The following is a 27,736-nucleotide window of genomic DNA, read 5'->3' as shown; positions in this document are numbered from 1 at the left end:
TGTTCGCTTCTTTACATTTCTTTACAAGAATATCCTTGACACATGAGTTACTTACCACTGACATAAAGACATTAAACACCCCGCCGAAAATTTTGACCTTGCTGGAGTGGTCTCATCCCCTTTATTTATTTATTTTTTAAAGAGAGAGAGAGAGAGAAAGAGAGAGAATTTTTAATATTTATTTTTTAGTTCTTGGCGGACACAACATCTTTGTTGGTATGTGGTGCTGAGGATTGAACCCGGGCCGCACGCATGCCAGGCGAGCGCGCTTGAGCCACATCCCCAGCCCCCATCCCCTTTATTTTTTAAAGAGGTTTTCTGTATTAAAATAATCACAGATGTAATCGATAATCCTGATCTTTAACTATGGTATCTTAGAAAGTCATTGTTTTTAACTCTAGTAATCTTTTTTTAATTGGTTCTTTTTAGTTATATGTGACAGTAGAATCCATTTTAACATAATTATACAAGCATGGAATATATCTTATTCTAATTTAGACCCCAGTAACTCTCCTTTCCCTTCTCTAACCCCTTCCCCTGCTTTCTTCCCTCTGTTGATCTTTCTGCCATTTAGCCATAGTTATTTATTTAACTAATTCTTATGGATGTACACAATGGTGAGATACACTGTGGTGTATTCATATACATATATAGAAATGTATTTTTTAATTCCTGTCCCCCCCCTTCTTCCCTTCATTCCCCTTTATCTAATCCACTGAACTTCTATTCTCCCCTCCTCTCTTATTGTGTGTTAGCATCTGTGTATCAGAGAAAACATTTGACCTTTGGTTTTGGGGAATTGGATTTTTTTTTTAGAGAGAGAGAGATAAAATCTTTAATATTTATTTTTTAGTTTTCGGCAGACACAACATCTTTGTTGGTATGTGGTGCTGAGGATCGAACCCGGGCCACACGCATGCCAGGCGAGCACGCTACCACTTGAGCCACATCCCCAGCCCAAGGGGAATTGGATTATTTAGTTTAGCATGATAGCCTCCAGTTTCATCCATTTATCAGCAAATGTCATAAGTCATTCTTCTTTATGGCTAGTACTCCATTGTGTAGATATATCACATTTTCTTTATCCAATCATCTGTTGGAGGGCACCTAGGTAGGCTCCATAGCATAGCTATTGTGAATTGTGCTTCTATAAACATTGATGTGGCTGTGTCAGTGTAGTACACTGATTTTAAATCCTTTGAATGAATACTGAGGGAGTGAGATAATTGAATTTAATGATGGTTCCATTCCTAGTTTCCTGAGGAATCTCCATACTGCTTTCCAGAGTGGTTGCATCAATTTGCAGTCCCACCAAAAATGGGACCACATCCTTGACAACATTATTGTTACTTGAAATTTTGATAATTGTCATTCTGACTGGAGTGATGGAATCTCAGTGTAATTTTAATTTGCAGTTAGTTCTCTAGTTGTAGAGATGTTGAATATTTTTTCATATACTTGTTAACCTTTCATATTTCTTTTTTTTCTTTTTGAGAAGTGTCTGTTTATTTTTTCATCCGCTTTAATAGTAACCATAATGCACTTCCCAGGAAACCAAAAGGGTGACATTTGCATGATCAAAGGAAATTGCTTGGCTGACATAATAGCAAAACAAGTCACTAAGATAAACGAGATGACGGGTTCTCTAATCCCTCGTGTAGACTTATCTGATTTTAGGCTCCTAACACTAAAAAGAAGGAAGAGAGGACCAGAGAATGGAGATTCATCCATGTGAATAAAGATAATAAGTGGAAATTAAATGCACAGGGCACTGAGCTGTTGCTCAAAACATTACTTGTGCTGTTGTAAAATATTTTCAGAAAAGCACCTGCTATGGAAGGAATACTTTGACTGACTGATTGTAGTCCTACTGGTGGGCTCATACTTGCTAATATCTATCCAGAGGATGGATCACTGAAGGCTGTATAACGTGCCAATAACAATCCAAAAATAAGAAAACTTCCCCCCAAAAAATGGGATCTGTCATCTTAAAGATTGGGTAGACTTTACCCAAATGCCTAAAGTGTCTGGAACTCATAAATATATCTTAGAGCAGGTAGACACTTTCTAAGCAGGGGTAGTTTGCCCCACCCATGTGGAAAAGGCAACAAAAGTTGTCAAGTTCTTATTAAAAGATATTAAGTCCCCCATTTGGCTGCCAAGTTCTATCCAGAGTGGAAAAAAAAAAAAAACATTTTAGCCCTGAGTACTGTAATCCCATCTTCTCTGGAGGCTGAGGCAGGAGGACCACAAATTTGAGGCCAGCCTGGGAAATTTAGCAAGACCCTGTCTCGAAATAGAAATAAGAGCTGGGCACAGTGGTGCACACTTATAATCCCGCCAATTTGGGAGGCTGAGGTAAGAGGATTGCAAGTTCAAAGCCAGCCTCAGCAATGGCAAGGCACTAATCAACTCAGCGAGACCCTGTCTCAAAATAAAATACAAAGTAGGGCTGGGGATGTGGCTCAATGGTTGAATGCTCCTAAATTCAATCCCCAGTACCCATTAAATAAATAAATAAATAGATAAATAATAAACACTGGGGATATAGTTCAGTGTCCTACCACTGCTCTAGCAATTGCCTAGCATACACAAGGCCCTGAGTTCAATCCCCAGCACCATAAAAGTAAGCAAAAATAAATAAATAAATAAATTTTAAAAAAGCTTTAGCTAAGATTTGTCAGGAAGAGCACCTCACCTGGGCAAGGCTCTGCCTCAAGTGGCCTGAAATTAAACCCATTTAAAATTCGTTCAGGGGAGATTTTCAGATGTCCACAGTAAGCACACTGTCTCCTCACTTTGAATATAAAAAAAAATTATTAAATATGTTCAGAACTTAAGTCAAGTAGCTAATAATGTGCAGCAGTTTGCTTCTTCGAGTCCTAGATTTCCATCCAATGAAATTCTGCACCCATTCGCCTTCAGGAACCAAGTGCTGCTCAAGACCTGGAGGGAGTAAGGACCAGTCACCAAAGAGGTGCACTGGTCCTTATATTCCTTTTTAATAAAAAGGCTGAGTAATTGAGCCCTTAAAACAAAAAAAGTATGTTTTGTATTTGCTTTATCTGACTATTCTGATATTTGGAAGGATAATTCTTTAGTCTGAATTTAAAATTCACCACCAAACAGATTCGAGTATTTAAGTCCCTTCAGGTCAGGTTATTCCACTCTATTTTCCCTTGTGATACCCCAGTTCAGCAGGAACCAGCCAGTTTGAAACATTAACACAAATTCCACAAGATTGTAGAATGGTAATCTCACAGTAGAGAACTGAAGTCAAGCACTGAGACAAGATCTCATGCTTGACTCCTTGTGTAATTTCACCTGACTCTTGATTAGCCTACTTTTCCAATAAACTATCTTTCTTGCCTTTCTTTCTCTCTCAACTTAACTGGCCTGACATGAAGTGAGCAGGTGGACTTCAGTCTGGCAACAGAGAGTACCTGTCCAGAGCAAGAGACTATAAGGTGTCTATCCTGCCCTGCTCCATGCTAGGTTGGCTCCATGAACTGCAGGGAAGATAGCACCTCCCAGGCGGGGGTTGAAGAGGGTACAACTTACCCAAAAATATCCCCCTTTGCTCCATCTTCAGGAGAATTCTCTATCTTAATGAGAAACTTAAGGAAAACTGTGACAGGACACAGGGAAAAAAGGCTGAGCATAGGAAATTTTGTAGACCAAGCATTTTACTTGCCTCACTCCAGTCACAGCCCTGTTGGGAATATCTCAGAGCCTGAGCCCACTCCCAAGGCCCCTCCCTGGGGAACTGACAGTTTCCTCCTTCCATATACATTGCATTCAACCAGTGCACCAAGTTCCCTTAGGTGCACCTAAATATCCCTCAAATCCATCCACAGCTACGGTCCTGGCCACCTCCTCCCATGCCTCCCAGTCTGCAGCTGCTAATTCTTTTTCCACCCAGTAGCCCAGCTTAGATCCCTCCACAGCATCTCATCCTACTTGGTACCCTTGTGCCACCCTCTGACCATAGAAAGGTCCTTTAACTTGCTGGCACATATTCTACCCCTCCTCATCTACATTGTATTCACTGCAGCTCAGACATCTTCTTCCCAAGTCTGAGTTAGGCATCCCCAGGTGCCCATTGCCACAAATTGTATGGCCAGAGCCATTAATGTGTGGGTCTCCTTGAAAAGACCAAAGGTATCATGGGGCAGGGTCCAGGCTGTCTTGACTACCTAATACACCCAGCCCTACTGCCTGCCACAAAGGAGATGCTCAGTGAATGAAAGCTGAATGGATAAATGAGAGTGGAAGCAAGGCTAGGATGACCACGCTACCCAGGCAGGTCCTCAGTCAGTATGGGGTCTGAAAGACGTGGCAGAAAGTGGATTCAGGGAGATGTTTGGGGCAAGAGTGACTGTGCCAGTATTTCCTCTGCAGAGCTGTGTAGCCCCCACTCCTGTCTTGAACCACAAAGAGAGGGCATCTCTAAGATCCGTGCACTTACCCAGAAAGGACAGGAATTAGGGTCTCAAGCCAAATAAAAGGAGGTGATTGAGGTGGATTCCTAGAGTCTCAACCACCTCTTGTGGGTTACATTTTCTCTTTGTGTAAAGCCACTTTATAGTTTTCAATGGGGACCACAATGGGGTGTGAGAAAATCGAAGTCCAAAGCACCAGCCACCTCTACTACCACTCCTGCAGAAAGTGAGCAAGTGCAAAAGCAGGTCTCTCTGGGCCTGGGAGACCTTGAACCTCCAGACTCTGTGGGTGGTCTCTGACCGCTCCACTGCTTCTTCCTAGTCCTCCCAGCTCAGTGGCAGCCTCCTGAACACCCTGGCAGGCGTCCAGGCCTCCGAGGAAGCCGCTGCCTCTGCCACACCATTACCATCACTGCCACTGCTGCCGAGAAAATGCAATTACAACAGACAACAGCCGCTGCCTCACTTGAGCCTCACATCCACACCTGGAACTAATTAACTTAATTAGGCCTTAATGAGCTACACTGGTCTGAAGGCCTATTTTTACTTAATTATCTGCTAATGTGTTTGGCATCCAGAAGCCCCAAACCTAGAGGATGGTTTGGTAGTAGCAAAGTCAGCCACTTCTTCTCCTTATACAGTGACACCCAGAAGTGATGCCCGTCTGCCAAGAGTGAGTGCCCAGGACCTAAGTTCCCAGGAGTAGGGAAGATGCAGGAGCCACAGGCCACCACTGCAGGGATAGCAGTCTCCCCACCACCCCAACCGCAGCTTTAGTATTCTGGCTCCCTTGTCTGAACCGAAAGGCTGAAGCCACACTGGGCTCTGCTAAGGATATGACAGGCATGACCTGGCTCTCTTTCATATTCACAGATCTCTGGCAGGAGAGGACAGGGGTTCCTCCAAGTCCTCTAATGGGGCGGGCAAGGCACAGCTCACTGGTTCACTTGAATCTCTGGACTTCCAGGACTAGAGGGCGACCATTGTCCTAATATAAAGACAACACATCTCTATGCTAAAGATGAATTAAATCAAGGCAGCCCTCTTTCTTTGGAATTCCAGACTTAAATCTGACAATGACTGCCTTAGCACTCCACCCCATCCATCCCCAGGCATCTAAACCCTAACATGGACAACTCAGAAACCTCAATTTCCCAGTCACCAGCCTGTACTTCCCAGCAAACCCGTTTCTACAAATGGTTACACCATTTGCTCGTGAGCTCAAGCCAGGAACTAAAGAAATGCCCTTGATGACCGTCCCTCTCACACCATAGCCAACCTATCAAGAATGCCCTTGGTCCTGTCTTTAATAATATTCCCAAATACCAGATTCCCAGCACCTCCCAGTGAGCACCTCCCAGTGAGCACCAAGTCCTCAAAATCTCCCAGTGACTTCCCATCTCTTTTATAATAACTTACCTGGTCTTTAGCCCATGCAGCCTACAGAGCCCCAGACTGCCTCTCTGGTCCCATTCACCTTCTTTCTCCTCTCCTTGCCAAAGTCACTCGGGCAGCCTTTACACTGGCTGCTCCTTCTGCCCCTGATCTTTGTATCCCTTGATCACTGCAGCCTTGGCCTGGCCCACACCTACTTTTTCCACCACCAACAGGTCCTAGCACACCACTCTGTTACAGTCTTCTGCATAGCACTGGTAGGCATCTGACAATGTTCTTGTCCTCCTGTCTCCTCCTAACTAGAGCAGAGGCTCCATGAGCGGGGTGGGGACTTCTTCTGCCTTGGTCCCTATTGAATCTTCAGCCTAGAAAGCCACAGGCCTGGCTACACAGTAGGCCTTTATGATGAATGGATGTTGAGAGAATGCCTTTACCGTTCCACAAACAACCAAAGTCCCCAGTCCCTTCCTCAAGCTCCCCAGGGCCTACACCTCATACCTGAGTATGGCATTCCCAGATCCTACACTCCACTGTGGCCTCCCAGCCTCTGCTCACATCAATCCTACCACCTCAAGTACCCTTTTTCCCATCCCACAGGGTCTGCAGGTACTACTTCTCATAGCCACACATGACCAATATGGAGGAGAATAGGCCCTCTACCTGTTGGAATTTGTGAGCTTAGCTTGACCCTTGACTTTAGTAGGCATTAACTTCTGTCCTCCCTTTGGAGGGAACTACTGGAGCCTGTGTCTGTACAGACCCTGAGACCATGAGCCTCTAGAGGCAGTAACCCTCAATCTCTGCCTGACCATTGCCCATCCCCCCCAATCCCTGTCCCAATAGCTAAGGCCAACAGGGCTGAGCTGAAGACAAATATCTGCAAAAGGGAAGAAGTAGGGTAAGTAGGCTTATAGGGGTTCCCAGATGTGGGCTCTGTCTCACAGCTGCTCAGGGTCTAAGTATTGATGGAGAGTCACTTCCATGGCATGAAAAGCACCCTCCAGGGCTGGGATTGTGGCTCGGCGGCAGAGTACTTGCCTCGCACAAAGGGGCACTGGGTTCAATCCTCAGCACCACATAAAAAGAAATAAATAAAGGTATTGTATCCACCTACAACTAAATATATATGAAAAGAAAAGCACCCTCCACTTTTTTTTTTGTTTTGTTTTTTTAGTACAGGGGATTAAACCCAGGGTCTTGTGCATGCTAAGTGTTAGGGTTTAGATATGAACTGTCCCCTAAAAACTCATGTATAGAACAATGAATGTATGAAAATGTATGCAATTAAGTTTAAAGGTGAAATGATTGGATTATGAGAGCTTTAATCTAATCGGTGCACTAATCCATTTGTTTGGATTAACTGGGTGGTGACCTGTAGGTAGGTAGGATGTGGCTGCAGGAGATAAGCCATTGAGAGTGTGCCTTTGTGATATGTATTTATCCCTAGTGAGTAGAGCAGTCTCTCTCTGCTTCCTGGTTGTCATCCCCTTCTTCCCTGATATTCTGCCTCATCTCAGGCTCAGAGCCATGGAGTCAGCCATCTGACACCTCTGAAACCGTGAACATCAAAGAAACTTTTCATCCTCTAAAATTGTTCTTTCCAGGTCTTTTTGGTCACTGCAATGAAAAAGCTGAATAAAACACTAGGCCAGCACTTAGTCACATCCCGGCCTGTTTTATTATTTCATTTGACTGCATCTCCCTAAATTGCCTAAGCTAGACTCAAATCTGCAATCCTCCTGCCTCAAATAAGTAGCTGGGATTATCCGTGTGCACCTCTGTGATCAGCAAAAAAACCGTCTTTCTTGAGGCAGAAAAACCCCTGGGAGCCAGGCTGAACTGGGCTAAGTGTCTCTCTGGACAGAGGTGGGTGTGGTTCCTCCATTCTTCTGGCAGCCCAGCCCCTTGCTGTGGATCCTCATCTCATTATCTCACAGATGATGCCCAGGTCTTAACAGAAATCTGACGGTGGGAATGTAGTTTTAATTTTGTTGTGACTATTGCCAGCCTCCTCCTGCCTGCCCTGCCTGTGCCCTGCCTGTAGGTCAGGGCCCCTGGGAAGACAAAACCCCACCAGCAATTTCCTCTGCCTTAGGCTGGGCCACTGCCCTTCTAAACTGGAGTGTCCCTGTCTCCTGTCTAGGAGGCCTGAGCTCTGGGGACCATCACATACCTCTCTACTCAGTAGTACCCAAGCTGGACCCTGTTCTCATCAGTTTAGATCCATGTGGCCAGGCCAAGAGAGATTTGCAAATGCTCAATAAGAGGGAGTCACTGACCTATAGGACAGAAGTGGGGGTTTGAGACTTGGCACTGCCCTTTACAGGGTCTTTCTTGCCTTCTCTGTTTCCCCACCTCAGAGGTGGTGATGTTCTTACTATTTGACAGCATGATGTCACAGCCCATGAGATGGAGGCATGAAGTGCCCTATACACCCAACACTGGTGACTTCACTGGGTTTGCTTTTGAGATGAGAGCAGGGAATGGTGGGCTTTACACACTAGGCTAGTCTCCTAGGAGGCTTACAGTTCCAACACTGTTTAGCAGAGTCAGGGACACAGGGAGACCAGGGAATGGGCTCCCTCTCCACCCCTGAGGCTGTGATATTCACAAGTGGGAAGGCCATGGGCAGTCTCAGGAGGGTCAGAATGCTGCCTCTTAGACTGGTGGGAGGCAGAGGGAAAGATAAGGGTGCCAAGGGCCTGAGGACCCCCTCAGTAACTGTAAAAGCAGCCCTGGCCCCTCCTCAGGAAAAGAACACACAGGACAGGAGAATCCCCCGGGGCTGAGGGTGATATGCCCTGGTTTGGAGAGTTCCCAGCCATGCATACTGCCTCTTAGGGTCAGCACAGCCATGACTGGATCTACCACCTTCCTTGTTCAAAGCCTCCATCTCCCCACTAGTCCAGAGAGGATAAAGTAATCATCCCACTTTTACCAATCAGCGGCCTCTCAAGACAGTGGCTCTTGGAAGTGGAAAAGCCCTAAAGAGAGACAAGACAGCTTTCTTGGTGGCATTCAAGGCAGAAAACTTGTGAGCAGAGGGGCCAATTTCAGTCACCCCAGCCAACCCACAGATGCTGCCTTGCCCTGTATTGGGGGCTGGGGTGGCATTGCCCATGTGATGACGTAGGCTCAGTCAGGGACTCCATCAGCCCTGGGAACTGCCTTTCTGCTCTGGTTACTGCCAGGCTATCGACTGCCGCGGTCACCCCACACACAGCAGCCTGCCACCCGCCTACCCGCCTCACTCCCAAGCAGTGACAGCTGCTGAGGCCTCCATGCTGGAACCAAAATTGAATGAGCATTTTCACAATGTTGCCTCCCGCTGACAGCTCCTAATTGCATGTTGAAGCCATGTGATGGAGCCCAAGTTACACTAATTATGTCATTACCCTAATTAAGTAAATACGGTACGTGCTAATTGGCTGAAATCTCTTCAGGGGGATGGGCACAGAGAGAGGAGGCTGGTGTCCCCTGAGCTTCTACATGGGTGGGCTGGAGGTAACAGATGCAGGTGGGTGCTTCCCTCCCTGGGGTCACCAGGTAAAATTCAGGGAGAATCCTGGGACTTAGGGTCTAGTTTCTTTCTCTTGCATATGAATATCCAGTTTTCCAGAGACACTCATTAAAAACTCAAGGTCTATGCTCCAGGGAAGGAAGCAGAAGTACTAACCACGTAGTCAGAGACCCAGGCCAAAGGCCCAGGCCTTGGTCCCAACAAGTTGGTGATTTTTTTTTAATATTTATAATTTAGTTGGACATAATATCTTTATTTATTTATTTTTATGTGGTGCTGAGGATTGAACCCAGGGACTTGCAAGAGCTAGGCGAGTGCTCTACCACTGAGCCACAATCCCAGCCCCAACAGGTTGGTGATCTTAAATAAGCCTTTTCTTCTCTCAGCAGGGGCCTCTTCCTGTTCCCCATCTCAGTCAACCCAGTCCCATGTGTTTTCAGACATTCTGGGCATAGGGGCATCAAAAGAACCCAAAGTCCAGTCAGGATCAACTAAAGCACTGGCATCCAGCTAAAGGATACCAATTATATATCTAGCCTGGGCAACAGGAGAGAGATAGTATGACAACCAAGCTAAGCCCCAGTCCCTAAGGGCAACACCAGTGTGAACCAATAGTAGAACAAGGAAGTCATCCCCAGGTAGGCATGTGAGGTGGGATGTCTGAAGAAGCCTGGGGGGCTTCCTGGAGGAGGAAGAAGTCATTAACAAGGGGGGGGGGTCAGAGCTCAGTTCATCTTCAAGGCGTGATTCCTAAAATATCAAACTTCTTAACCATGACCTTTGGGTGTGAGTTAGGAGAAATAAGACAGCAACCTCTGAAGGAAGTTCTCCAGATGAAACATTAACCCATTTGGATACATTGGGGATGCAGGAGGAATGCCAGCCCTGTGTCAGGAACCAAGATGGAAGCCCAAGCATAGCTGAAGCTCTCATCCTGCCCTAAGAAGATCAGCATGGACCAGCTTTCAGGTGGGCCCCACGCCTGCCCTGTCCTTCCACTGGGGTTATGGAGAGGATTCCAAAGCCTTGGAATTGGGGCTAGGCCTCCAGCAGCTGGGTCTTCTCACACCCCTCAGGGCCAGACAGTGCCCAGCTCCCAAATGTGCTCAGGTGCTTCCATCAGCGCTCTCCCAGCTCCGTCCTGCCTGCCTGCTGCCAACTCTACAGCATATGCTACAGCTCTGCACCAAGCAAACACCACATGCTCAACTTTGATGGGCAACGCTCCTTCCCACTCATTTAGTTACTTCCCAAGGCCACAGACCCAGCACACCTCCCCCTACCCCAGCCCTAGACTCCCGCAACTCCCAGGGGGCCTGAGCCAGTACCCAGGCTTCCAGTAAGTGACAGCCATTCATTCATTTGCTGCCTGTCTCAAGCATTCATTCACTCCCCACTTTGTCTGGTTCCCCTGGGCTGGCTGCAGAGCAAGAGACAGGCAGGAAACCAGCCTTTCAAACATCTGTACTTTATTCAAATGGCTCAGGAAAAAAAACTGTGTGCATGTGTAAATATAGAGAAAAAGAACAGAATAAAATACTAACAATAGTTGAATATTAACAACAGTTGAATATTTGCTGTAAAGGATATATGGATGCCTTTCATACTATTCTTATTCTGGACATTTTTATGTAAGTTTAAAATTATTTCCAAGTAAAATAAAGAAGGAATGGAAAAGCCCTTTCCTTTCTGAGGGCTCCTGGCTCCTGGGGGAGTCAGTTAGAGCAGTGGCAGCCGGTTGATGTGGCCCTGCTGGGTGGGGCCAGGAGGGCTTCCCTGAGGATGTGATAGGTGTTGGGTTAGGCTAAGTCCAAGTGGCATCTAGCTCTTAGTCCCCGTGTAGGATGAGTCTGGGAGACCCATCTCCCTGGCAGATTTAGGCAAGCCCACAGCTCCCCTCTGGCTACTCTCCAGAAAATGTGCACAAGGAGTCTAGTGGGACAAGAAGGGGAAATTCCCTTGATGAGTGTGTGTGGGAGGGTGGCTGGACTTTCTGTGCCTCAAAGCCTGAGAGGAGGCTGGACCATCCCAGGGTGCTTTCTGTGTGTGTCACCTGCCCTCCCTGACACAGACTGAGCCCAATCTGACTTCCCCAGGCAGTGTTCTTGCCTGTCACAGCAGCACTTGGCAGCCGGAGGGAAGTGGATCATTATTCCTCTTTCATTAGGTGTCTCCATAAGCCCAAGAATTATGAGCTGTGGAGCAGAGGCCTCTGGTTTGGGTGGGTCTAGGAAGGGACAGCTGCTCTGGGTCAATCCCTAACAGCCTCTTTCCCACCCCATCCCCTCCTATACCCTGCTTCTCCACTCCTTTCATCCCCATCCCTCTACTTTCTCCCCAGTTGCCACCATCTTCCCCTCCTCCCTTAGGACCCCAGATACTCTTCCTCAGAAGGGGGCTTCCCCTACCCATTCTCCATCATGGTTTTAGACCATGGCCCCAGGATAAGCCCCCATCCCAATCAACCATCCACTCCCCAAAAGACAGTGACCCCAGCATCCTGATGTGTGGTCAGTCATGATGTGTGGTCCAGGGTTTTCAGAGCTCTCAATGAGTGAGGGTTAACTCTGCCTGTCCCCACAGCCCATCTCCTCTCCCCTCCACCTCAGGCTGCCATTCAGCCTGAACTGCCCCAGAGTAGCCCTGCCTTCCACTCAGCAGACTGCCCAGGATGCTCAGGGCTTACACACCTGGGGTCAGCAGGGCCGATTCCTCCCTTCAACACCTTTGTTCTCCCGCCTTTGTCACTGGCCCTATTTCCCCAAGCCAGCCCATCAGCCTAGTGAGCGAGCCTTGCCCTCTACCTCTCCCTCCCAGCCCCGCTCCTGCATGACCTTCTACCCACTCAGGTCTTGGCTTCCCCTGGGACCAGAACCTGGCATGGGACAGGAGTGGGGCTCTTCTACTCACCCAGCCCAGCCACCAGGGGTCAGCAGCCTGCCCTGCAGCCCAGCCTCTCCCTCTGCTCCCCCTCCTGCCCGCGCCCCCTCACTTGCCCCAATCTCCCCACCCCATCCCTGCTCCCCCGCCCCAACAGCCTCTCCTCTCCCGATCTGGCCCCCTCACCTCCTCCGCCCCCTCCCCATTTCCTCTTCCCTCCTTTCTCAGCCCTTCAGTCCCGGGAGTCAGGCTTTATCTCTCCGTGGCTGGCTGGCGCGTCGTCCTCCCCTCCCTTCTCTTCTGTCTCATCCTCTCCCTTCTAGTCCCCCTCCAGCCTCCACTCCTTCCCCAGCTCACCCTCTCCCTCTCCTGCTGCCCCCCTCTTTCTCCCCCACCTCTTTGTTTCAGCTGAGAACCAGCTCCTCGGGACAGTTCCCACACTGCAGTGCCTCTGGTGAGGAGACAGCGCCACCGAGGTGAGCTCTGGGGTTCAGGGACACAGGCAGGGGGCAGTCAAAGCCCCCCCCCGGGGGGGGGGGGCGGGCAGGTGGGGAGAGTGGGCAGTCCAGACAGCAAAGCTTCTCTGCCCAGAGCAATGGGAACAACAGAGTGCCAGCTGCAGGTGCCCCGGTGGTCAGCAGGAACAGAGGGTGAAGGGATAGGCTGACCGGAGCTGGTAGGCTGTCCCTGCCCGGAGTGCTTGGCTTCTGTTGTAGGCTACTCCTACCCGGGGTGATTGGCTTCTGCTGGTGGCCCTGGGCTGAAGGAGACTATCAGGGGGACCTAATGGGGGTGAAGGGGGCTGGGCTGATCAGGATATCCCACCTATGAAGGTTTCAGTGAACACCCAGTCCTGGAGCTCAGGACTCTGACCCTTGCCTCTGGCAGGGCTGTAGCTATAGGGTTGCTAGGTGGCAGCAGTGGCATAAACCGTAGGGCTGTGAGCCACCACAAGTGCCTATCCCTGGCGGGGTTTGGTTGCCGGTCATAATGTGTTGAGTCTGTTCCCACTGCCCAGGTTGGGGGAAGACAGAGGAAAGAGCTTTTCCTCTGCCACAGCTCACAGGTTTCCCTCCGAACTACTGATCCCCAGACCCACAGAGTCACAGGGGGAGGTTAAACTCTTTCCCCGCCTCTGGGGGTCTTTGACCAGCTCCCCCCAGACAAGGTCCCAAGGACGGTGTTACCCACAGTTGCAAACAGTAGGGTCACAGGCCAGTGCCCAGATGTCTCTGCAGTCAGTTTCCTGGATCTGGGCTGGACAGGGAGGAATGGGGGTGTGTGAGCAGGGGTGGGGCAGGTGTGGGGAACAGGTGGAGACAGAGCCCTGACTCTTTATTAAAGAGAAGCTACAAGTGCATTTAATGGGACAGCCTAGGGCCACAGGAGATCTGGGCAGGTGATAGAAGTGGACTGAAGGGGCAGATGCTATGCTGGCCCCACCCCTTTCTCTGCTGGAACTAGGGATGAAGGCAGGGCTTGCCGGGATCAGGACTGAGAAGCTCATACCCTTCCAAGGGTTCTGCTGGTTTCTGGAGGAGGGAGGAGGCCCGGAGTATGAGGACAGCAGGGAAGACCTTCTCTGTGGGTGCATTCTGGGGGCTGGCCCCAAGCTACCTGGTCAGGTCAGGACCAGGTCCTACAGCTCCCTGAACCCCCAGAAGCCAACAGTAGATCATATCATGGTGATGAGTATGATCTCATAAGGCAGAGATGCTAACAATAGTGGCCCCTCTAGGACAGATGGAACACATTTCCAGGGGCCACCTCCCTCTTAACCTTTGGCCAGAGCCTCCTCATTTGAATAGAGAAGCAACTGCCACCACTACTCCTACCCTCTGACTCTCTGGCAGAGCAAAAAATGTACAGAGGTGGAATCAAGAGCTGTGGGCATGAGCTGGTGCAGGGCTGAATGTTCCCCACAACCTTCCCAGGGGAAGTGGGTGAGCAAAGCCTCAGTATTGGCTCTAGTACTCACCTGGGAGGGATTTGACCTTCAAACATTACTGTCTCTGATAAAAAGTCCACCCCTCCCAGCTGGGTACAGCTCACTGCAGCTCCATGGTCCTATCTCACAAGTGGCAGCCTGCCTAGGTCACTGGCTTCACACTACCCAGGAAGTGTCAGTATCCCTGCCCCCCCCCCACGCACAGCCCCTCTTCTCCCATAACACACCCTAAGTCCTTTCACCCAGCTAAGGATTCCCAGGCTGGGGCCAGGACAGTCTCCCCTCCCCAGTCTGGGCCTCATCACATCCTTCACACATGATCAGAACCCAGAGGGAGGGAGGCTGGCATGCCTAGTTCCCTAAAACAGAAGAAGTGCTCTTCCAGACTGAGTCATCAGCTTACTCTAGCTCCAGGTGACCCCAATCCCTAGTTCCAGAACCTCTCAAGGCACAGTATGCCATTAAAGAACCAAGTCCTGGCTAGAGGTATAGATCACTGGTAAAGTACTTGTCTAACATGCACAAAGCCCTGTGTTCAATCCCCAGCACAGCAAAATAAAATAAAAATTTTTAAAAAGCTGTGCCCTGTCAGTGCTAGTCTAATGCCAGTCGGCAGGAGATTGCTCAACTGACCTGTCTGTGAGTAACACCCACAGCTAGCTCTAACCCTGATCCTGCCTGGCAAGAAGGGGGCCTCCCTGAGCTGAGATCTCCCTGTGATTCCCTTTGAAAGATACCAATACCTCTCCTCTCTCTCCCTGACCCTTCTACCTACACAGAGCTTTCCACCTGTCCTGCTGAAAATGTGAGCAGAGCAAGGATATTGCCCCCATTAGACAGAATGAAAATGGGGCCTGGAGATAGGAAGGCATTAAGACCAGGAAAAGGACCTAGGACCTGACTTCCATTTCAGGGCCCTTTCCAGGCCACTTAACTGCCACCCTAGTGAGATCCTACATGAGTGAGAGGTCTGTATGACCTCTAAGCATCTACCTGCTGACTAGTCCCTTAGGCCTCAAGTCCTCAGGGCCCCAATAACATTCCCAGGGACTGAGGGATAGTTGCTCCTAATGAAGTTTGAGCTGAGGTTTCCAGTGTTGGTTTTAAAGTCTTAAAGTGTTGCCCAGCTAAAGGCTATGGGACAAAAAGGAGGTGAGAAGGGACTCTGGGAGTCCCATGATGCACCTCTATCCACCTCTGACCTCCTATCTCTTTGCATGCCTTCATCCACTAGCCCCTACAGTAAAGAAGGTGACCCACATCATCAAGTGCTAAGACAGCCAGGCATGATGGTTGCTATAGGGGTGGGGATGTGGCTCACTGGTTGAACACCCCTGGGTTCAAACCCGGGTACCAAAAAAAATAATAATAATATTCACCCTGCCAAAATCCTTATGAAATCTGCCACTACTGTTAATGTAAAGTTACCTCCCTTAATTGGGCATACAAGGCCCTTTGCCAACTAGCCTCTGCCAGCCTTTAAGGCCTCCTTGTCCAATTTATTCCCAAATATTCTAACTACACAAACCGTATGTCTCCACTTGGTATGGGGCACAGCAGAATTCAGAGGCCTCTCAGCAACTAGTCATGGGTTGCACTGGACACACACACACCCATGCATGCACATGCAGGTGTACATATAGCCACATACATAATGCAAAATCCCACTCAGCTGCATGTGGTTTTCTACCAAACCACACATCAGAGCTTCCCCTCTGTACTTAAGAGAACAAATCTGTTTTATGGATCTCTAGAGAGATCAAGTGTGGTCATGTCACCATCCCCAAGCCCTTGAAGGGAAGCAGAGAAGGCAAAAGTATATTCCCTGACTCTGGTTGAGCTCTTGCTAGTCCCCAAGGTGTCTGAGCCCCAGAGGTTAACAAAGGATTACCAACCAGGTCCCAATCAGGTTCTCACCCTGCTTCTGTGGCAGACTTGCTATGCAGCCCCAGACAAGCCACCTTCTCTATTTCTCCAGCTATAAGACAAAAGAGGTTTGATAAGCTGACTCTAAAGGGCTGTCCAGACTCACTGCTGAACTCATGCCAAGTGCAGAGAATGGAGGAGTCTGTGAGGGCTGCAGAAAACCGAAGATGGGGCACTATTGGTGGCGAAAACTTCCAGCCAGGGAAAGCTTCAGGGGATGGAAATGAAGTGAACACAAGGGCAGCAGGAACCTGAGCCAAGAGAGACAGAAGCCAAAAGTAAAAGGAGGGGCACACTTTAATGATCTATAGTCGACATTTATGGAACAAACTGTGAGTCCTATTGTGTACTCACCACTGGGGTTTACCTCATTTTGTCATCTAGACTGGTCAAACATCCTTTACCATCTCTGGAGTACTCAGTGAACAAATACAATGGGTTAAGCTCACAAACCAGTAAGGGACCCAATTCAGAGCCTGGCCTTCCCTACAAACCCAGGTACAGGGAGGGGGTCAAGGTAGACAAGGAAAGGCTCCAAGGAGACCCCACCCACATGCAAAGATCTCGGCAGGCATGGAGGCAGATGTGCATTAGCAGCAGCTGAGCTGTGCTGATTACCTGTGTGAGCACTCACAGGTGCAGTCCCACTCCTGGTATGCACACCAGCATTGTGTTCAAATGCCCACCATGCACATGCACACCAGGGACAAAACTGACAGGCCCTCAGGCCCTCCACACAATTTGGTATCCTGTGCTAACACTCACACTCCCAAAGGCAAGGACTCAGTCTGGGAAAGGGCACATCTGAGGACAACATATCCCTGTGACCCTGGTCGGCAGGTAATCTACATCAGGACAGAAAAGAAAGGAACTCTTTCCCTTTTTCCTAAAGGAGGTCCCCAGAGCCCAGCTTCCCTTGTTCACCTCCCTCCCAACCCCCAGGGCCTGCTCTGTATAAGCCATATCCCCAAGTCTTGAACCTTCTGCTAGTTAGGCTGTCCAGAGTCTAAGTGGGAAAGGGAGGCTCTTTCCAGAAAGAGGGCATGCCATCTCTGGCCTAGAGCCCCTTACCCTCAGGACTGGGGAAAGACCCACAGGAGCAGCCCCAGGCCTCACTGTTCTCTATGGCTTTTTATTCCTATGTGATTCTACTGCTCACTCATATAGGGATTGGAGCCGTGGCGCACGGTGAGGATAGCCAGCGGAGGGCTCCAATACTGAACAAGAAGGCCCGAAGGAAGCCAGGACAGTGGCACCTCCTTCTGCCAGCCAGGCCAAGGGAACAATTCCACTGCTGCTCTCCTCCCTACTCACCTCTTTGCCCATCAACTCTAACAGGGGAAGGGGCTGCTGGACCCCTTCATTGCTCTGACCCACCCACCATCCCAGTCCTGAACACCATCACTGAAGGCTAGCACCAGGGCCTAAACTGTGTTCCCAGAGGAGTGGCTGAAGGACCTGGGGATGTTCAGCTTAGGAAAATGGGGCTGGCACAAGAAAATAAAGTCCAGTGTCCTGTGGGCTAGAGGAGCTCCTAGACAACAGAGGCCTAGGAGATAAGATAGATTTCAGCTCAACCAAAGCCAAGAGCATCCAAACACAGAAGAGATTTCTTGGTGGCAGGTAGTAAACATCCACCCCAGTGAGGCATACTTGCAGGAGCAGGACAGACTATGGCAAAGGATGCCACAGGGAATCATGGTTGAATGGGTGACAGTCCCTAGGCCTGTCCTCCCTGGGATCTCTGCTCGCCTACATCAAGGCTGTTGGGATCCAGGCTCAACTCACATAGAGTCCAGAAAGACAGGCAAGCCTCCTATTTATGTGAAAGAAGTCCTGAGTGTGTCCAGATGAGAGGGGTATGGGAAACTCCGTCAGATCCTGGCAACGGTGACTATAGCCATCCCACACTCCCTTCCCCAGCAGCTCCCTCTGAGTCTGTACTGAGGGAAGATGCACTGAGAATCCAGTGGTCCTTTTATTTATTTGTTTTTGGTAACAGGGATTGAACTGAGGGAAACTTAACCACTGAGCCACATCCCCAGCCCTTTTTTGTATTTTATTTATAGTCAGGGTCTCACTGAGTTACTTAGAGCCTCACTAAATTTCAGAGGCTGGCTTTGAACTCACGATCCTCCTGTCTCAGCCTCCGAGCCGCCAGGATTACAGGCGTGCTCCACTGTGCCCAGCCAGTGTGGTCATTTTTATTTTCAATCTCTCTAGCTTCACTCCACAGAAGGAGGGGGGTGAACAAAAAGACTGCTCAGGAGAGAACAACAGAGACAATAAACTGGCCAAGGGGCTTGTTCTATCCTCAGAGCTAATTGCTGTTATGACAGAAAGTAGGCCCTAAAGCCTGGTGAGGGCCTGGGGACCAACTCTGGTATTCCCTAAGACCCTGCCCCAACGCCTCTTCTGGACTCTCAAAATATGACCGATGATGTCACTGAGGCCGCAGAAACAGAAGGTGGGTGTCCATGACATTGGTTCCTGTTGGCCCTGTGTACAGCAGGTGTGCTCCATCTTGAAGGCGGCAGAAGAAGGTGTGCGAGTCATTGTGGTCTAGGAAGGTAGCCACATCCAGGCCCTCAGCAGCAGCCTGGATGGTAAGCTCAGGCATGACCCAGGCCCCAGCAGCTTCTGTGGGCCCATCCTGCCCATCGGTGCCACCACTCAAAAACAACACATCAATAGGCCCCAGTGGCCATCTTTCTAACTCTGCTCCAACACGCAGGGCCAGTTCCTGGTTCCGGCCACCCTTGCCTGAGCCGTGCAGCTGCACCGTGGGCTCACCACCAGCTAGCAAGCAGACTGGGCCCCTAGCCTCTGCCACAGCCTCCAGAACCTCCTCCAGCTTCAGATCAGGGAGCTGGAACTCAGCTGCCAGCTCATGGAGTTTTGCATCTTCCTCCACAGAAGCACCAGCTGTGGATGAGATGAGGCGGGCTCCAGCCACTCGGGCTAGCAGTCCATAGAACTGAGCCACACTTTTCACATCACCCTGTATGGCTGTGCTCAGGACCATGGCCCGGTAGCCCAGCACCTCAGCCTGCTTCTGAGCCTCAGCCAATGCCAGCATATTAGAGCCGATGATCACATTGAGGACATGACCACAGGTGTGTGGCCCACGGGGGTCAGAGTCAGCCCGAGAGAGCACAGTCTTCACAGAACGTGGCAGGGCAGCACGAAGGCCATAGCGATTGAGGATGTGCAGGCAATCTTGCACATTGTGTGCGCTGGCCACAGTGGGGCCACTGGCAATGACCTCCACAGGGTCCCCCACCACATCTGACAGGATCAGACTCACCACCTGTGGAAGGGCCACGGGGCAAGGGTCAATCCCACCTTCTTCTCATCCCAGAGAACATAAGAACAAACTTCCCCTTAGGTATCCATCATCTGGTACACTTCCTTGATCACTTCTAACCATTCTCAGGCAGGCTCACAGAACACCTGGCCATGGGAACTCCCTCTAACCCTCTGGGGCCCCTCCCAGGCCTTCCCCCAGACTGATCCTGTAAACTCTCATACCAGGTCCTTGCCTGTATGCTCGTCTAGGCTTTCATGTCCCAGACACATGTAGGCAGTAGCCCAGAGCTGCCTAAGGAAGAAGCAACTCACGTACCTGGGCAGGATAGGCAGCCTGAGCCAGCCCTCCACCCTTCAGTTGTGACAAGGCCTTCCGCATGGTGTTCAGTTCCTGGATGGTGGCTCCATGGGCTGCCAGCAGCTTAGTGAGCATCTGCTTCTCCTCCAGTGTGATAGGTGGGATGGGGGCAGGCAGCAGAGCAGAGCCCCCACCTGCAGAGACACAGCCTGAGGCACAGGAGACATCCCAACCCAGGGAACCAGGCAAGCAGTGGTGGACAAGGCCACATGAGGGAAGTGATCTGGGAAGGTGGAGTTAGACTGCCCCATGAGGACAATTACCACACCCTAGCTACCAGATGTTGTCCCCTGCCATTCCCTAAGAACTTGGAACAGAGGTAAACAGCAGAAGACCAAGGAGAGAGTTGGAGACCTAGGTTTGAGCCCTGGTTGACACTGGTGCAGACACCAACAACAGATCGAAAAGCTCTGCTGATATACCAGGTCCCGTATTAGGTTCCCCCTCTGTACCCAATTATCATCACCCAACAATGTGAGTTGGTGGTAGGGAGGATCTTGCAGCTCAGGGAAGAACAGATAACTGGCCCAAGGCCAATCAGGAGGCTCCAGGTTCCTCACTGCCTCCTTTGCTCCCAACTCCACACACTCCTCCCTTGCTCCCAACTCCTAGATCATCCCCCTTGGCTGGGAGTTAATCAGATCAATCTCTCAAAGACCTGGTATTTGGAGCACCCTCCAGCCTGCTGTCCTGAGCTAACCTGAAATGAGCACAAGCAACAGGTCATCAGCTGTAAGTCCTTCAGCCAGCTGCTGGATGGCTAGTGCAGCCCGCAGTGCATCATGATCCGGTAAGTTGTTCTCTGCACCCTCAAATACTTGGACACGGCTGTGTGGTTTCAGCAACATCTCCCTGAAGAAGAATCAAATAGAAAGTAAGAGATGCAGAGGGCTCCTTTCCTCTTATCTGATTTCTCAGCTGCATAGGTGAAGGGGCATGAACAAGGATGACCACCAACACCCATCCTGGAGCCAGACCAGACATAGGAAGAAAGGGAAGCTGGTGAGGAAGGGAAGTCTGAGCCCATGTATTCCCTTCCTCCAGAGGGACAAAGGGGAGCAGCCCTCCATGCCTCCTTACTGCTTGCCGGCACATTCCATGGCAGCACGGATCCCCTTGGGAACGCTGATCACACCCTGCACAAGATGCTGGCCCAGTAGCTCCTCAGCTGCTGCTGCCATGCCCAGTACAGCCTTGCCAAAGCCCACTAGGTAGAGGTTTTGCCGCAGCTGAAAGCTCCGGTCCCGAACCTTCAGCGTTCTGCCATCAGGGTCCAAAGACAGTGCCTTTTGCAACATGGGACCTGGCTGCACGGCACCCACAGCACTCTCAAACAACTGTTGTGCATGCTCCGCCAATGCCACACCACTGGCCAGCCGGGCCATTGGAGCCCCCCAGATGAGTTGACGCAAGGGGGCTCGAACCAGACAGGGCAGGACCTGAAGGGCTGCAGCCATGCCCCACTGCTCTCAGCACCACCTTGCATCCATGGCTGCCTGGGGGAAGAAAGCATATTGTGAGGCTAGAGATGGGAGGCCCCCCACAGCCACCCCTCTGAGGGCTTAGGGCCAGTGGGCCCCATAGCAGCTGCTGCAAGAATGAGCCTCTCATAGCTCAAGGGGACTTCCTCAATCCCACAGCTACCTGACCTCAGTCTCCTCCTTGGATCCCAGCCCACCACCCAGCCAAGTCCTCCTCTTCTGCAGACCATACACCAGGCTTCCGGACACTCTGTCCCAAGTCCAAAGTTCCTGTTGACTGGGCCTTTCTCCTAGATCATCCCCCTTGGCTGGGGTTAATCATTCACAGAAGGAGCAATTCCTACCAGAGGGTTTCCACTCCCCCTTTTCCACCTCCAGCATTTCTAAGCCCTGGTCCAGGGGGAAACACCCACTTCTGGCACTCCAGCCTTGCTTCTTTACCATTTCTGCTGCCAGGAGGCTGTTGGTCACATCAACTGACCCTGAGCCCACTGACCTCCAGCCTGCTCTCTTTCATTAGCTCATGGGACTAGGCTGGGAAGCTGGGGAATGCAGGTCTGTGTGGGGAGGCTACATGTTCTCAGTGCACTGATAGGCCAGGTCCAGAGTATATCCTCAAGGCATACAAGCTGAGGAATCCCAGCACTCAGGTAAGTCCAGCAAAGAAGACCAGGCACAAATCAGAAGTAAAGGCTAGCTCACAGTGATACTTAAGGAAGTCCCCAGGCACTGCTTGAGGCCATGTACTATGGAACCCGATCTGCAGGAGAAGAAAAGATGCCCTTCTACCCACAAAGGTGGACAGACCCATCCCTGCCAAAAACACCCATTCTGGCTCTGACAGCAAAACAAGTCCTGAGTCACACCACTTGTAGCAGTGAAAGCCCAGTGGCTGAAGCAGGAAAAAGTCAGGTTCCTATCACTGAGCCCAAATATTCATTTTTCCCACTGGGCCCAGAAAGGCTTGAGGTGAAGGTCAGGGAGCAATAGAGGGGTTTTAGGACAATAAAACACCAAAGGGCTCATCTATAAAAAGACATCAATTTTTTTCATTTTTTTATTTTTTGGTGCTGGAGATTGAACTTAGGGCCTCTCACATGCTAAATATGCACTCTATCACTGAGCTACACTCCAATCCCTAAAAAATCATATACTTTAATAAATAACTACCATTAATGCTGCAAGCTGATTATATCAGCAAGTGTGGAGGAGAGGAGTCAGCATTCCAGCTCTACCAACAGGTTTTCTGGGTAGCTGATGCACCTCCATTTCTCCCACTGGGACTCATTTGAAAAATGAATTGAGGTGAGATTAAAATTAACATTTGGGCTGGGCACAGTGGTACACACCTGTAATCTAGCAGCAGGAAGATAGCAAGTTCAAAGCCAACCTCAGCAACTGAGCAAGACCCTATCTCAAAAAACAGGGGTTGTAGTTGTAGTTGTGGCTCAGTGGTAGAGTGCTTGCCTAGCATGTGAAAGGCACTGGGTTTGATCCTCAGCACCACATAAAAAAAATGAATAAAATAAAGATATAAAAAAATGTTGAGAGGCCTGGGTTGTGGCTCAGTGGAGTGCTGGCCTAATGTGTGAGGCACTGGGTTCGATCCTCACCACCACATAAAAATAAATAAATAAACAAAATAAAAGTAGTGTGTACATCTACAACTAAAAAAGATTTATTTTAAAATGTTTAAAAAATAAAACAAAAGGCTGGGGATGGACCTAAGCAGTTAAGCACCCCTGGGTTCAATCCCCCCCCTTTTTTTTTTAATTGGTTGTTCACAACATTACAAAGCTCTTGACAAATCATATTTTATACATTAGAATCAAGTGGGTTATGAACTCCCATTTTTACCCCAAATACAGATTGCAGAATCACATCGGTTACACATCACATTTTTACATACTGCCATATTAGTGACTGTTGTATTCTGCTACCTTTCCTATTCTCTACTATCCCCCCTCCCCTCCCCTCCCATCTTCTCTCTCTACCCCATCTACTGTAATTCATTTCCCTCCATGTTTGTTATCCCATTCCCCTCATAACTTCTTATATGTAATTTTGTATAACAATGAGGGTCTCCCTCCATTTCCATGTGATTTCCCTTTTTTTCTCCCTTTCCCTCCCGCCTCATGTCTCTGTTTAATGTTAATCTTTTCTTCCTGCTCTTCCTCCCTGTTCTGTTCTTAGTTGCTCTCATTATATCAAAGAAGACATTTGGTATTTGTTTTTTAGGGATTGGCTAGCTTCACTAAGCATAATCTGCTCTAGTGCCATCCATTTCCCTGCAAATTCCGTGATTTTGTCATTTTTTAGTGCTGTGTAATACTCCATGGTGTATAAATGCCACATTTTTTTTATCCATTCATCTATTGAAGGGCATAGAGCACACTACAGGGATACTGCCACATCGATGTTCATAGCAGCACAATTCAATCCCCCTTTTTTAAAAAAAGGAGGGGGGGAGCCTTGGGTTGTGGCTCGCCTAGCACATGGGAGGCCCTGGGTTCGATCCTCAGCACCACATAAAAAAGAAAGAAAGAAAGAGAAAGTATTGGGCCATCTACAACTAAAAAAATAAATAAATATATATATTTTTAAAAAGATTAAAGATTTATGCTTGCCGGGTAGAGGAGAGGTAGCGGGCTCGGCGTGGCCCAGTGATAGACAGCACCTGCCTAATAAGTGGGAAAGTCTTGAGTTTGATCCCAAGTGGTCTTGAAAAGTGCCTAACGCTCACCCCTCAACACCCTCAGGCTTTCTGAAGCCATCCAATGTTAACACAGAGAACACAAAACACAAGTTTATTCCATACCCAAACAATATGGCAATTTCCATACCTTTGTTACTTACCCTAGTTCTCAGCTTTTCCATAAATTAAGATTAACCCTGCTCCACTCCTGTGGTGAAAGGGAACACAAAGAGCACCTCCACAGGGACTCAGAAAAACGGCCGGATTTCGCCAGGGGGATCCCTGGGGCTTGCCCATCAGGCTGACTTTCATAGCCTGAGTGAACCTATAACTATTTTCCATGCGGACAAAGGCCGAAATGACCTCAATCTTGCTACTAAATACCAGAATCCAGGGCAGGGGAACACTCAAGGCTAAATTTGCCAGATAAAATACAGGACGTCCAGTTAAATTTGAATTTCAGATAAGTAATATTGTAGAAAAGTGTCCCACATAGTATTTGGAATACTCTTATACTAAAAGTTATTAGTAATTTATCTGAGATTCAATTTCACTGGACATCCTGCATCTTTATTTGTCAAATCCTCCAATTCTACTCAGGATAACAGCATCGTAATCCCAGGAAGTTCTAGTACAAAATACAAAAAAAAAAAAAAAAAAACACAGAAGGATCAGCGTTGACTCCTCCCCCGCACCAGGTGGGACTGCCAATTCCGGTTTCCGCTGCCCGCAGATGACTCGGAAGTGACGTCATCCCGAAGTCGCGGCCCGGAGCCTTCACAATGGAAATACCTGCTGTGTATGCCAGGTAGTGACGCGAAGAATAAGGGCCAGCTACTGTAGACCTGCCCTCAACTACACTCGGGATTGCCTCGGAAGGTCATGTATGCTCCGGCCGCAAGGACTTACCATTCCACAGCTACGGGCCCAGCTTCCAGCGCTGGCGACCGGAAGTACTCGCGGGTGGGCAGAACGGAGTCCGGAAGTGGGAGTGAGGGACGCGTATTTGGTAGGGTTCTGACTCTGCTCTGACCGGATGCCCTGAAAAGGTGCTTACGGGACACCAAGTCTTCGTCTCTGCCTTGAGTTCTCAATGGATTTCAGTTATACGTCCCCTTTTTTTTTTACCTTGTAGGATGTAACCAGTGATTAAATATATTCTAAACTCTTGTTAGGAGCCAGGTATCGAGCTGGGCAAATGGACAGAATCGCTATTTTCCCCCAACCCACCCCTTGGAGCCCTGCCCCGCCGGTGGCTATGATCCCACAACTCGTTGGCGTTTCCCCTGTGTAAAATGACGACTCTGCTTTCAAGGAAATAAGAAGAAGAAGAAAAAAAAAAAACAGTTTATCCTGAGTCAAATATGAATGACCATGGCCTGGGAACAGGGATTCAAATTACATTAAATTGGCATATGCCCCTGTGAAAGGGGTAGTGTGAGCAACTGAGGATAGAGTACAGAGCCTCCCGTGTGGTAGACAGGCACACTACCGCTGAGCTTTATCCCCTGGCTTTTTTTTTAATTATACATGACAGCAGAATGCATTATAATTCCTATTACACATATAGAACACAATTTTTCATATCTCTGGTTGTACACAAAGTAGAGTCACACCATTCTTGTCTTCATGTACTTTATACATGTACATTAAAGCATTTTTGTCTTCATACATACATGTACATGTACAGGGTAGTGATGTCCATATCATTCCACGTTTCCTACCCCCATTCCCCCTCCCTTCCCCTCCCTCCCCTTTGCCCTCTATAGAGTTCATCTAATCCTCCCATGCCCCCCACCCCAACCCTATTATGAATCAGCATCCTTATATCAGAGAAAATTCGGCATTTGGTGTTTTTTTTTAAATTGGCTAACTTCACTTAGCATTATATTCTCCAACTCCATCATTTACCTGCAAATGCCATGATTTTATTCTCTTTTAATGCTGAATAATATTCCATTGTGTATATATAGACCACATTTTCTTTATCCATTCATCTACTGAAGGGCATCTATGTTGGGTTCCACAGTTTAGTTATTGTGAATTGTGCTGCTATAAACATTATTGTGGCTGTGTCCCTGTAGTATTCTGTTTTTAAGTCCTTTGAGTATAGACAGAGGAGTGGAATAGCTGGGTCAAATGGTGGTTCCATTCCCAGTTTTCCAAGGATTCTCCATATTGCTTTCTATATTGACTGCACCAATTTGCAGTCCCACCAGCAATGTATGAATGTGCCTTTTTCCCCACATCCTCACCAACACTTTTTGGTTTTGTATTCTTTTTTTTTCTTTTTTTTTTTTTTAGTTCTCGGTGGACACAACATCTTTGTTTGTATGTGGTGCTGAGGATCGAACCCCGGCCGCACGCATGCCAGGCGAGCGCGCTACCGCTTGAGCCACATCCCCAGCCCTGGTTTTGTATTCTTGATAGCTGCCATTCTGACTGGGATGAGATGAAATCTTAGAGCAGTTTTGATTTGCATTTCTCTAATTGCTTTTTTTTTCTTTTTTCTTTCTTTCTTTCTTTTTTTTTTTTTTTTTTTTTTGAGGAGGGTTATTAAACTCAGAAGCGTTTAACCACTTGGCAACATCCCCACCCCTTTGTGATTTTTGAGAGAGCATCTCACTAAGTTGCTTAGGTTCTCCCTAATTTGCCCAACTCAGCCTCCAACTTCCTGTCCTCCTGCCCTGCCTCCTGAGTACGTTATGGGTGTGCACCACCACTCCCAGCTCAGATTTTATCTTCTAGCATTCTTAGCTTTAAGGTTAGTGGAAGCTAGAAATAATATATTCCAAAAAGTTTATTAGTTACAAGGATATTAGGTCAGATAAAAAGTTAAGGTAAATGGCTAGTAAAGAATTTAAAATAGCCCAAGATAATTTTGACAACATTTCATCTCTCCACAATCATTATGTCCCACTCAGCCAAGATCAAGCAGTCTGAAGGATTTTTTTAAATTTTTATTTATTTTTTTTTTTCGGTACCAGGGATTGAACTCAGGGGCACTGGGCCACTGAGTGACATCCCCAGCATATTTTGTATTTTATTTAGAGACAGGGTCTCACAGAGTTGCTCAGCCTCCCAAGCCGCTGGGTTTATAGGCATGAACCATCATACCTGGCTGAAGGATCTTTAATGTAGATGCAACTTCTCCAGAAAACTTCAGTTCACACCCCATAATCTCCATGGACCACCATATACAAGTTTGGCTCAGCAAGAGATTGATGTTCCTTGATCTAATCCTCAAACAAGCACACTGTGTGTATCACAAATGACCCTGGATCCTCCTTATTGCCCCTGCTCTTTCTCACCTGCCTTGAGCCTGGCTATCTGACTCCTCCCCACATTTGTTAAGTCAAGTCTTGACGAAAAAACACAAAAAAGAACACACTTTTTTTTACTGATGAAGATGAGGGAAGGAGTTGCATAACAAATTGCATGGCATATTTCCTTAAAATATTGAAACCTATTTATCTCCACCTGCTAAGCTTTGGCCATTGCTACATCTCTCCATAGGAGTTGAAACCATTCTCTGTCCTTGTCATGAACTACACACACACACACACACACACACACACACACACTTCCAGCTCTCTCCCTGTTTTTCTTTCCCTTTATAAAAGAGGACATTTTATTCCTTCTCCCAAATGACTCCCCACTCCATCACCAAAATAAGAGAACTTCAGGAGGACCTACTCTTTTCAATGTGAGGGGAGACTGTAAATACTTTAAATTTCATAGTTTTTCCTTGCTTACAGTAAGCTGTCTTTATCCATCCATGC

At 48.6% G+C, this 27,736-nt stretch overlaps 1 protein-coding gene across 1 annotated transcript; it reads right to left on the bottom strand.

Moving 5' to 3' along the window:
- Positions 1–10,851: 10,851 nt before the first annotated feature.
- On the bottom strand, positions 10,852–24,950 carry GLYCTK (glycerate kinase). The gene is made up of 5 exons (XM_081302777.1): positions 24,864–24,950; positions 20,859–21,274; positions 20,479–20,630; positions 19,737–19,912; positions 10,852–19,421 (listed from the first exon to the last, which is right to left on the bottom strand). The coding sequence occupies exons 2-5, from the start codon at positions 21,233–21,235 to the stop codon at positions 18,555–18,557; spliced, it is 1,572 nt and encodes a 523-aa protein (XP_081158903.1). The 5' UTR covers positions 21,236–21,274; positions 24,864–24,950; the 3' UTR covers positions 10,852–18,554.
- Positions 24,951–27,736: the final 2,786 nt, after the last annotated feature.

The sequence above is a fragment of the Spermophilus citellus genome (assembly GCF_964194105.1).
Source record: "Spermophilus citellus genome assembly, chromosome: 7".
Taxonomy (NCBI): Eukaryota; Metazoa; Chordata; class Mammalia; order Rodentia; family Sciuridae; genus Spermophilus; species Spermophilus citellus.
Note: the sequence above shows the minus strand (reverse complement) of the source record. Positions and strands in the feature narration are given on the sequence as shown.